This window comes from Herpailurus yagouaroundi, unplaced genomic scaffold (assembly GCF_014898765.1).
Source record: "Herpailurus yagouaroundi ecotype Mexico unplaced genomic scaffold, PumYag 193, whole genome shotgun sequence".
In the NCBI taxonomy this organism is placed as follows: domain Eukaryota; kingdom Metazoa; phylum Chordata; class Mammalia; order Carnivora; family Felidae; genus Herpailurus; species Herpailurus yagouaroundi.
In genome coordinates this window covers 6944279-6957164 of record NW_024412424.1, presented here as the reverse complement: position 1 = coordinate 6957164, position 12886 = coordinate 6944279, and the positions used below count along the sequence as shown (strand labels likewise).

General features: G+C 38.2%; 1 protein-coding gene across 4 annotated transcripts in view; it reads right to left on the bottom strand.

Moving 5' to 3' along the window:
* ARIH2 (ariadne RBR E3 ubiquitin protein ligase 2) overlaps nt 1–12886 on the bottom strand; it is a 50009-nt gene that overhangs the window by 24869 nt on the left and 12254 nt on the right. Inside the window, exon 2 of one of the 4 annotated variants that reach the window (XM_040445306.1) lies at nt 5687–5732. The exons of the other annotated variants lie outside the window; for them this stretch is intronic. Coding sequence (XP_040301240.1) covers nt 5687–5725 — 39 coding nt within the window. The 5' untranslated portion in view covers nt 5726–5732. The remainder of the gene's footprint in view (nt 1–5686; nt 5733–12886) is intronic. 4 annotated transcript variants of the gene reach the window in all.

Below are 12886 nucleotides of genomic sequence, written 5' to 3'. Positions count from 1 at the left end.
AAAAAAGAAAATTAACAAACCCCATTAGTTGATTCTTCAAAAAAATCAACAAGGGGTGCCTGGGTGGCTCAATGAGTTAAACACCCAATTCTTGATTTCAGCTCAGGTCATGATCTCACAGTTCATGAGTCCAAGCCTCACTATGACAGGGCAGAGCCTGCTTGGGATTCCTCCCCCCACCCCCCCTCACTTGCATACTCTTTCTCTCAAAATAAATAAACTTAAAAAAATAGATCAATAAAATTGATAAAAACTTTAGTTAGATTAAGAAAAAGAGAATACAAATGACCAATAACGGGTGAAAAGGGATAATAAATTTAAATCTTAGGTGAAACTGACAAGATTCTTGAAAAATACTTAGCAAAACTGACACAAAGTAGAGAAGATAAACAGAATAGCTCTTATATCTACTACAGACATTGACTTTATGATCAAAAATTTTCTCACAAAATTCCCATGCCAATAAGTTTTTACTGTTGAATTCTATCAACACCAATCTTACTTTTAGAAACTCAAGGAAGTTACACTTCTTCCAATTTATTTTATGAAGCTAACATAATAACCCTGATATAAAAATCTGACAAAAATATAACAGAAAGAAAATTACAGACCAGTATCCCTTATGAACATAAACACAAAAATCAATCCAAATATTTTAGCAAATTAAATCCAGCAATATAGAAAAAGGACAATATATGATAATGAAGTGAGGTTTATCCCAGGAATGGAAAGCTGATTTAACATGTGAAAACTATTGTAATTCATTGAATTAACAAAATAAAGGTGGAAAAAATGATCATTTCAGACACAGAAAACCCATTTGACAAAATTCATTCAAGATATAAATTTGCAGCAAATCAGGACAAAAAGTGAATTACCTGAGAGGTGAGGGAGAAAAAGTGAACTGCCTGAATCTGATATAGGGCACCTATGAAAAACATTATACTGAATGCTAAGATCAAGAAAATGGCACAGATGACCATCCTGACCATTTAACATTATACTGGAGGCCCTAGCCAGGGCAATAAGGCAAAAAGAAAAAAAAGACATTAAATAAAGATTGGAAAAAGAAGCAAATCTGTCTCTATTCTTAGATAAAATTGATTGTTTACTCCGAATATTCTAATATGCAAAAACTACTACTAGAATAAATGAATTATGAGATAACAAAACACAAAGTCAATATACAAAAATCAAATGTATTTCTATACAGCAGCAAACAAATGAAAACTAAAATTTTAAACAGGTGAAATGTATTTTAGTAATATATTTAGACCAATATATCTGAAATATTATTTCAACAGGTAATCCACAAAAAATTATTCAAGAACTATTTTATTTTACATCTTTTTTCTTTAAGTTTATTTATTTTGAGAGAGAGCTAGCGTGTGAGCATGCACGTTGGGGGAGGGGGGCAGAGAAAGACAGAGACAGAATCACAATCAGGCTCCGTGTTGTCAGCATGGAGTCTAATATGGGGCTTGATCTCATGAACCATTAGATTAAGACTTGAGCTGAAATCAAGAGTCGGCCACCCAACCAACTGAGCCACCCAGGCGCCCCTTACATCCTTTTTTTTCATATGAATCTTCAAAGTACACTTTTATTTTATTTTTAAATGTTTTATTTATTTATTCATTTTTTAGAAAGCATGAGCTGGGGAGGGGCAGAGAGAGAGAGGGGGACAGAGGATCTGAAGTGGACTTTGCACTGAGAGCGATGAACTCGATATGGGGTTCGAATTTACAAACCGCGAGATTATGACCTGAGCCGATGTCAGACGCTCAACCGAGCCACATAGGTGCCCGAAAAGTACACTTGTATTTTAGAATCATAGCATATACCAATTCAAAATGGCCACATTTCAAATCTCAATAGCTACATGTGTTCATAGCCACCATACTGAACAACATAGCTACAGACTGAAGACAATCAAAATTAATCAAAATCAAAGCAGGGTTTTTTCAGGGGTGGGGGGCAAGAGGCACACATTAACAGTTGATCCTAAAATCCATGGACATGGAAATGACCCAGAATATCCAAAGCAATCTTGAAAGAGAAGAGCAAAGTTGGAGGACTTATGCCATCTGACTCTAACACTTACTATAAAGCTATAGTAATCAAGGCAGGAGGGTACATACAGGCTTAAAAACAGACATAAAGATCAATGCAACAATAAAATTCAGAAGTAAACTCAGACATTTATGGTTAATTTTAAACAAAGGTGCTAAGGAATTCAAGAGAAGAAACATTCAACAGATGGTTCTGGAATAACTGAACATCATTATGCAAAAACAAAACAGAACGTGGACACTTCATATCACACAAAAATTAACTCAAAATAGTTCACAGATTTAAATGTAAAACTAAAAACTAAAAAACTTCTACAAGAAAATCTTTGCAACCTTGGCTTAGGCAAAGATTTCTTACATAAGACAATGAAAGCACACTGATAAACTGAACTTCATCAGAATTAAACTTTTACTCTTCAAAGATATTAAGAAAATGGAAGAGATAAGCCACAGAGGGAAAATAATTACAAATCATGTATCTGATAAAGGATTTAATTCAGAATCTATAAAGAACACATGCAACTCAAGAAGACAACCTAATTTTTAAAAATGGATGAAAGATTTGAACACTTCACCCCAAAAATGTATGAACAGTAAATAAGCAAAAGGAAAGATCTTCAATATCATTAGTCATAAGGGAATTGCAAATTAAAACCACAAGATACCACTTCACACTCACTAGAATGAATATAATCCAAATGACTGTCAATACCAAGAGCTAGCAAGAATGTGGAGAAACTGGAACCCCTACAGAATGCTGGCAGCAATGTAAAATAGCAGTCACCTCAGAAAACAGTTTGGCAGTTTCTTAAAACGTTAAACACACATATTACAACCTAACAATCCCACTCCCAGATATCTATCCGAGAAAAATGAAAGCATATGTCCATTTAAAGCCCTGGACATGAATGGTCATGGCAGCATATTTCAGAATAGCTTCAAACTGGAAACAACCCAATGTCCACAACTGATGAATGAATGGATAAAAAAAATGTAATATATCCATACAACAGAAAATTCAGCAATAAAAAGGAAAGCACTACTGACATGTAATATGACATGGGTGAACCTCAAAAACATTATGCTCTGTGAAAGAAGCTGGACACAAAAGACTACATATTGTATAATTCCTTTGATATGAAATTTCTAAAAAAAAAAGGTAAAACCATACATACAGAAAGATGATCACTAGTTGCCTGGGGCTGTGAGCAGGGACTGACTACTAACCAACACATGGGAACTTTCCAGATGATGAAAATATTCTATAACTCAGATTGTGGTGATGGTTACATAGTTGTATAAATTTACTAAAATTCTTCTAATGGTACACTTTACAATGGGTGAATTTAATGGAATGTAAATAATCCTTCAATAAAGCTGTATAAAAATAAAATTGGTCAATGGCTAGATATATAACAAAGCAAGCGTAGCAAAAGGTTAGCAACTGTATAATCTTGATCACAGGTATATGGATGTCCACTATATAATTCCTTAAACTTCTTTGTATGTTTTAATTTTTCATAATAGAAGTCAGGACGGAAAAGTTTGCCAAATTTATTTAACATAATGGCAATAACTTGCATAAACAATAAACAAAAGGCTGACCTTTAAGCTACTGCATTAGTCACTCTGACCTTTCGAAAAATCCTCCTTCAGAGTTTTAACATAGTTTTGACTAAAGGTTAACTGATCATACAATGTGAATTTCAGCATAAATAGATACAACTTCCATACAGGTCTATAATGCTAGTTAACTTTATAATGCTCTCTGGCTCTCTCTCGACCTCCCAGACCAAGCTTTCTTAGTGCTCCACTAGATGCTCTGCTCCTAGTCTTTTGGCTCCTTAAATGTTGCTGTTCCACAAAGCACAACTCTCAAGCCTGTCTTTGGGTTATCACAGTCATGTCTAAAAGCCTTGGTCAGTGTGAACATAAGCCCCAAAGATAAGAACTCTTATTTTTCCTGGGAGCTGGGGAAGGGATGTGACTGATCAAGGTGGGGAAGGGAGGGCAAGTAGTGGTATAAAGTTCATCAAAGACTGAAGGGTTCCCTCGAGTCTCTGGTGGCCCAGAGAAGGCTTTTACAGAGTTAAAGATAAGGTAAGAGCAGAAGCCAAGAGCAGCCTATCTTCCCTGCCCTTTTTCCCTCTTTCCCTGTATCCTCAAACCTGACCAGTTCCTAGGGTCAGGAGCCTCTAAGGAGCTTTCCTTCTAGATTGAAAAAAACTGTGGGATTGCCCTCTGTTGTCATTTACCCTAACCACTGCTCTGCACTGCCAATCCAATCTTGCTTGGTTTTGCATTCCATTTACAATCCTCAAACCCTCAAGTGGTCTCCATATCTTTATTCCAGAAAGCCCTTAGCTACATGCATGCCAGAAAGGACTTTACTGCTGGTCATCAATATATCCCAAAGGTTGCAGACAAAAACCTTCTGTCATCTTCTATAATCTATGTTTGGGACAGACGCTTAAAAGATATTTCCCTGATACAGGTCCTCAAAACATGTCCAGTAGTTACCACTTGTGCATAGATATCTAAAGGAGTAGACAGCTGCTGGGAGTCAAGTTCTCCTTTCTGTTTCTTATAAACAATATAGTAAGTGTGCTACACAATTCTATCCCTACTTCATAAGGAGGACTTGGGGGGTAGGGAGTGGGAACCAGTGGGAAATCCAGAATTTGGGCAATGATGCTAAGATTTTCTCACAGAGATGTAATAAAGTGTACAAGAATGCTTTAGCCTTTGTTGCCATCAAGGAGGTCCTCACTGGTTAACAGTAGTACACAAGTCCACAACCTCTGCATTTCAGTAGATATTCTGGAGACACTTTCTTCCATGTTCTAAGGGCTTCAGAGACTAGAGAAATGAAATAGTGTAAACATCAAACTGTCAGTTAGAGTGGAGAACACCTTGATAAAACCTGAATCTCGTGGCCTCCAACCCACTCATTACAAGGAGACAGCAGCAGGATTTCAAGACCTTAGATAAGGCAACAGCAGCAGCAATTTGGTTATCGGCTTATATTTCAGCAATTCTGACTTGCTGCTCCACCCTGTATTTCAAATTTACTGCTGTATATTTTCTCCGTTAGGTCCCTACGCAGAAAGCTGACTGTGGCAAAATGATTTTTTATATCACAGGGCCCTGAGCCTACCTCTTCTTAATCTCCTGACCACAAAGAACTTAAAATACCAGAGCTACTAAAGGAAATGGTAAGTACATACAACATTCTAGACCCTTTCTAACACAGCCAACATCCATCTTTGGGGAAAATGTTTTAAGACTTTCAGGAAATTTAACAGTTACTACTTGACATCCCAGAGCACTTGGATCGTATATGTTTATTATTCAAAAATAATGCATAAGATATGTTAATTTTATATAAGGATCAAGGCACGTAGTGAATAGCCTCTGCTCTTGACAACAGTTCTCCAAGGAAACCCACGAACATGGTCAGTTGCTTCTTCCTCTTTTTAGTCTCCTACAGTTGATTCAAGCTGTCCAGCCCTCAGGGACGAGTTAATAACACAGCTCGCAAACAGATTTTTTTCCCCCAGAAAAAAGAAATCCAGCAGCCCACCAAAACTGTCACCATCCCTTCCCACACTTACCAGTGCCATAGGGAGGATGCAGCTGATGGCAGTGAGCATCAACGGCCTGAAAAAATACAGGTGGTAGTTTCAATTTTTATTTAGAATTCTTACTTGCCAACTGCCTGAAATTTTTTAAGGCTACACGAATGGGTCTCCATGCCTCAGCCTGTGTTAAGCCACTTCGTAGTCCAATCACATTTGTTAACAAACACTAGTGGTCATTCACTAAACAGCAGAGATGAAGGAAAGGAGTGAATTGTGGGTGAGCTTCTGGGCCAGGATAGAAAGGGACATGATAAAGGAAAGCTAGCCTAAGGAGATCAAGATGGATGAATTCAGGTCTTGGAGGGTGGGGGGTGAGGCGAGAAGGTACTAAAGGAGTAAGAGGAAGAAACAAGGTTAAAGCACAGAGACAAAAGAGTAGGTGAACATCGGCCTACTAGAATGGGACAAAATCAGCAGCAGTGGTGGTGGCAGTGGGGTCCCAGCTACCTTAGGCGAGGCTCACCCCTACAATCAAATTTAAGTGGGTGGGCCTTCATTCTCCCAGACTTCACATCTACATATTCTCAGCTTCTAGAAGGTCAGCTCTCTGGCACCTGATCATAACTTGGCTTCCTTTCACTTTTTCTTTACAGGTCTCCACGGAGGGAGGGCACACTTGTAACTGAGGCACCCACGTTATTCATGCTTTAAAAATCTGATTAAATGTGAAGATTTCTCTCCAGTCTAATCTTAACTCAGTGCTGTCTCTGATCATTAAAATACCAAAAAACCCAACAACCTCCCCAAATAAAGTTATTTACACAAAACACAATAAAGCAAAAATATGAAAGTCATCATCCTTGACCATAAGGATACTTTTTTATTATGAAAAATTTCAAGCATCTACAAAGTGAAGAATATGATGAGACCCATGCATCCATCACCCAGCTCCAACATCAACTCATGGCCAGGTCCACTCTATCTGTACCTCATCTATCCCCCACCAGCTACATTATCATGGAGTAAACCCAGCCAGACTATCTTTTAGGGTGTGCATTTTAATAGAAAACCTCTGGGAAGTACTTAGTACAAAAGGCTGGTTGAGCCCCTACTAGAATTCTGTGTTTTCCAGGGGGTTCCATATAAGCAGGATGATCACCGTTTTTACAAACCAAGGTCGTATCCAGTAACCAAAGCCAAAAAAAAAAAAAAAAAAAAAAAAGGCAGACGGGAGCTGACATCCAACAAATTGCACATAGTAGGATTAAAATCCAAATCTTTTACCATGTTTCTGCAGCCAAAGCCCATCTTATCCAAAAATGATTTCAAATAATGCTCTTCCTCTTGTAGCTACTGCTACTGTGAGGAGGCAAGTAAGAGGTAATACCAAATACTATCTGGGCAGTACCATTCAGATCCCCCCTCTTCTCTACAGGATACCTCAGAGGCTAGCATATCTTACTGACAAAGCCACAAAGTCCAAGAGCATATTTCAAAGACAGAGCTACAGATTGCTGGCCTTAGCTATGCTCAAAACATATAATGCTATTTTTATAACCCTTCTGTTTATATAAAACTCCATCAAGGGGTGCCTGGGTGGCTCAGTCTGTTAAGTGTCTGACTCTTGAATTCGGCTCAGGTCATGATCCCAGGGTCGTGGGACCTGCCATGTCAGGCTCCATGCAGTGTACGAAGCCTGCTTAAGATTCTCTCTCTGCTCCTCCCCCATGCTTGCAGCCATACATGCTCTCTCTAGAAAGAAAAAAAGGAAAGAAGAAAGGGAGAAAGAACAACTCTGCCAGAAAGGAAGCTCCTTGAGGGCAGAGATTTATAACAATTTCCTTCTCTGCCATACCCAAGCACCTGGAACAATAGCAGTGCCAGTACTAGGTCCTACATGCTAACGCTTCCTTCTGTCACCTCATACCCACATTCTCCTCCAGAAGCCAGAGAGGCATCAAGAGCTTTCAAGCCTTCATGGGCTTGAAAGAGGCAGGGAAAGGCCAAATATAGCTCCTCTGAGGAAGGTTAAAAACAAACAAACAAACAAACAAACAAAATGTAAGAGGTCTTCTGAGAGTTGCAGAGGGTTCTGAAAGGCAGAGAGGCTCACAGGAGGTTTGAGGAGGCAAAAATCAAACATATGGGTTAGGGAGAGGGGCAACAGGAAGGAGTTCAGATTGGAGTCTGGAGAAGCTACTTTAAGTTTTTCAAAAGACCAAGATAATCAAAGTGGAACTTTTAGTGGATATACCAGAAAATATGAAACAAAAGTAGAAAAGGATTTATTTATATCTCCTCTCTCACCACTTTAAAAAAAGAGGTGGCAGAAACTAAAGGCAAAGAGATCTTAAAATTATTTTATGGTAGAGGTCAAACTATTTTTTCCCCATCTTTCAGCATCTGTCTAAAAGTTAAAACAACAGAAGACACTCAGAAAACACTTGTTTATTGGGAATCAACAAATTCTTAACCTACCCCAATCACCAATGAACAATGAACAAAATAAATCAAATGGTTCATAAAGAGCACTTTGATGAAAAGGATCAATACCCACCACCCCATCCCTCCCCAGCCTCCCAGTCTTCCAATACAGGAGAAATCTCTACCATTTCTTCTGGTTGTCACCAACCTCGCTAAGTGTGCCCACAATTCTCTAACAGATTTAGTTTACTTATACCACTCCCTACCTTCCCCTTCCAAACCCCAACCTTTTTATATTTATATTACTATCAGTTCTATCAGTTACCTTTGTTAACTTTAAAATATTGTTTACAGGACCCGAATTGCATTTTCTTGTTTGTGCTTCCAATGTCACTGTCCTTGGGCCAAAGAAGGATATCCATACATTAGGCACAAACACATTATCTTTATTCAATCACCACCATTTACTTATACTTGTGCCATATATGTGTTTGCTTTATATTTGGCTTATAATATTTTGCATGTAGTTTTTCTGCTTTGCATAGGGATTCTGGTTCCCTTGTCCCTTGTAAAGAGCCCTATGGTCTCTTTACCAAATTCCAACTATCTTCCAGCTTTTTCATTTTATCTATTGCTTGAAATCTACCCATTCCTATTCTCGAATAAATTTTTCTTGGATCCCACCAAAACTGTTCAAATTTGGGCTGACTGCTTTCCAGGGTTGTTGTATAAGTAACATGAAAATTTTCATTGGACAACTAGGTTATTAGTTCAACCATTTCTTGAATTCTTTACTTTCCTCTTTTTGATTTTCATCTGCAAGTAACCGCTTCAGAAAAGGTACAAGGAAAGGAAATTTTGGGAGTCCTCGCACTTCTGAAAACAAGCTTATTTTGCAATGACAGAACGATTTTCAAAACGATTTTCCCTCAGGACTTGGAAGGAAGACTGCTGTTCCACTGTCTTCTGGTTGTCACTGTTGTTGATGACATATCTAATTCCCATTTTTTTCAGAAGACCCAGTGTATCTTCACAGAAACTTTCAGGTTTTCTATCTATTCTTTTCTGAAACTTCATAGTGACAATTGTAGCAGGTGGGCCTTTATCCTTCTGGGCAAAGGGTAGACCCTTTCAATAGGCTCCTTTCTGTAGATTCTGGATATTTTCTTCTTATACTTTGAAATATCCCTTCTTTTAATTTTTTGTCCTCATTTCCCAGAAATTCTGGTAGATGATAGATCTCTGGATTGATCCTCCATGTCTCTTTTTTTCTGCATACAATTTTTGCCTGTATTTTGGCTTTATATTGAGATTTTTCTCTTGATTTTATCTTCTGATCTACGGAATATATTTTAACTTGGCAAACCCATAATTCATCTCCACAAGCTTTTTTATTTCGACAGTTTCTTCCAGATGGCATCTCTGATTGTTTCATGGATGCCACATCTTCTTGAATATCCTGGAGAATACTAAATAGTGCACTTTTATAAACAAGCAAAATCATCTAGTGGTCTGCTTCACCTAAGGTCAATTTTCCTGTTTCTCTTCTATTTTGCATGTTTTCCTCAAATGTCTGGTGATCCTTGGTTAGCTATTCACGGTAAAAAATGAAAGGTTGCCAGAAAAAGGAATGAAGTCGTGATACATGCTACAACTTGGATGAACCTCTAAAACATCATGCTAAGTGAAAGCAACCAGACACAAAAGGTCACATATTGCATGATCCCATTTATATGACACATACAGAATAGGTCAATCCACAGAAACAAAAAGCAGATTAGTGGTTGCTGAGGGCTGGGGGAGCAGAAAATAACTACTTAATGGATACCAAGTTTCCTTCTGGGTAAGGAAAATGTTTCAGAAGTAGAGATTATGGTTGCACACTGTGAATGTACTAAAAGTCACTGAATTTGAATTTGAATGGTTAATTTTAGGGGTACCTGGGTGGTTCAGTTAAGCATCTGACTCTTGATTTCAGCTCAGATCACATCTGAGTTTGTGAGTTCAAGCCCCACTCTGTTAGTGTGGAACCTGCTTGGGATTCTCTCTGTCCCCCTCTCTGCCCCTCCCCCACTCATGTTTTCTTAAAATTAAAATAAAATAACATAAGATAAAATGAAATGAAATATAAAATGGTTAATTTTATATGAATATTAAATTTAAAAAGGGGGGTGGTCAGGAAAGCAAATCCTAATTCTGTGTACACAGACAGAATGTGTCAACTGACAGGCTTTTCTTTAAGGGTGCTTAATCAGAGGCAGCTAATACACAAGACTCAAGAACCTCCAAACTGACCAATAAGGTCATCCAACCTCACACTCTAAGGGCCCTATTTCTCCCCAGGTTATTCTATTTCTTAAAAATAGGCAGATTATTTTGTCCTGAAACCAAGTGGGGGCAGGGCTGACTGTCCTACACAGAAACTTCTAATTAATCAATCCCCTCATTCCCAGCTCACTTATCTCTTCCAGCCTTTGTCAGTCAAATGAGAGCCCACAGTCTCTTCAAAGATCTGCTGGACAAATTGGCTCCTGTGTGCAATGTCCCCACATACCACCCCTCAACCTGTTCTGTTATGAGTTTATAACTCATAATAAATGCCTTTGTTATGCATTTTGCATAACAAAATGCCTTTACTTTCATTTTCCTGATATTTCAAAAGAGAAAACCACCCCTAAATTTACATCATGCTCTTCATAATCCTTCTCCCTTCCCCCCCAACTCTATAGGCAACCACTGATTTACTTTCCTCCACAATGAGTTTGCATTTTCTAAAACTTTATATGATCAGAATCATAAAATATTTACTCTTTTTACCCCCTGGGTTTCCCTCATGCAGCATACTTTTTTGGGATTTATCAATGATGAACCATTCACTCTTTTTATACCACAGAGAAGAAGTATGTTGTTCTATGGGAATGCCACTATTTGTTCATTCATCTGTTTGTGGATATTTGAGTTGTTTCCAGTTTTTGGCTACTGCACATAAAACTGCTACAGACATTTGAATACCAAACAAACAAAAACAAACGGAGGGGGTACAAAGGTATGTGAGGGCAGTGAGTCATCTTGCAGCAGAAGCCAATGTTAAAACACTGGCAAAAAAGATGACATAGTCTACGTCATAAAATTGAAAACTTTTAAAACATTCACATTGTGTTTATGATTGCAGATATTATTAGTCATTTTTGTAGCTACTCATTATCAACATGGAGATAAGAACACACTTTTATCTTGATAACTGATGGCATAAGAAGTACGTTTAGACATCAAAAATATTACAGGTAACCTATCCAACTTGCCAGTATAGTTGGGTGTCTTTACCCTACTCCCACTCGAGTTATGAAATCAGTACATTCTGAACACTGGACACATCCTTTCAGCAGCCAAAGAAAGGACACAACTCTTTCCTCATCACTTCAATAACCTGAATTGTTTCACAATTTTTTTGTACTTCCACATGAATTCTCCACATCAATATAATATGTAATACCTCACTTTGTGTCTGAAGATTCTGTTTTATTACACCTGCATGAAGTTCAGGCTTTTGAATCAGAATTGACAGAACTAATTCCGAGATGCACCTCAAGCTGGGAACCATACATCTATTAGGTATATATGATCTCTGCTTAGAATTCACCTGGCTTCATGGAAGTCCTCTAACAAGCATGCCTTCTATCTACCAATGGGAGCACACAGAAGTAGAGCTTTGGGGTTAAATCCTCAACTTTTGCATTTATTGACCTGCTTAGCCAGTCAGATCAACAACAAGCAACTCTCAAAGAATTTAAGCCCTGGCTTACAATTTCTGATCACCATAAGTACATAGCAAGAAACGTGCACACAGTGGTAGAGAGACAGGATATCCAACTCTGCCTGGGGATCAAGGAGGGCTTCGTGGGAGAAGGGAGTCAAGGGTAAATTCTCAGCTTCCAGCTTGGTGGATGGTGGTATCATCAATTAAGACAGAGAATCCAGGAAGCTAAGTTTGATGGCATTAAAGTTATTTCTTGTAAAAGAAGGCAAGGCTATCTACCAACTCTGGAAAATGATGGTGAGAGCCTAAAATAACGGATAAAAGAAAGGAGAGTGAGTAGAGCGTGTACCAGGAAAGAAACTGCTAGTGAAAAAGAGCAACTTTCCCAGATAGAGACCACTCTTTGTTCATGATTATAAGAACAGCTCTGTTCTCTTAAAATCTCCAAACCAACTTTTGTTCGTCCTCCCTGTATTTTTCTCTATTTATGGTTGATAACTTGTGGTTTTCACAGTAAAACCATTTCATGTGTATACAGGTTTGTGACAGTTCAAAGAAAAGGGAACAAAACATAAGCTTCAAATCTGACAATTCATGTCAATTTGAGTAATCAAGCCACAGGGCAGACACATTTTAGGAAGAGCAAGATGAAAAGCTTCCTGTATCTCACTCTGTACCTTTCTCAAATCTTTCCTACAGGTCTTCCCTCTTTTGGACAGAGAAATCTAATCATTCAAATTTTTCCTAGAGCAGTAGGGGCAAAGACAAAATTTTTAAAGCTGGCGGGGGGCTGGGGGTGGGACAAAGCACAAGTAAGGAGATACCCCAATAATAAGAACCCTAAATCAACCGAGCACTTCATTAAGTAGTGCTGTCAATGCAGGCCCAAGACCAAACACTGCAGTCAAACAGAAAGGTACGAACAACAGGCTATATTCCCCTACATTCTTTTCCTGGTCCCAATTCAAAATTCATTTTGTGTTATTTTTACTTTTCTTATCAGTGGGCTCCTGGAGAAGAGAACCAGAGGTTCTGGATGAAGGCAAAAGAAT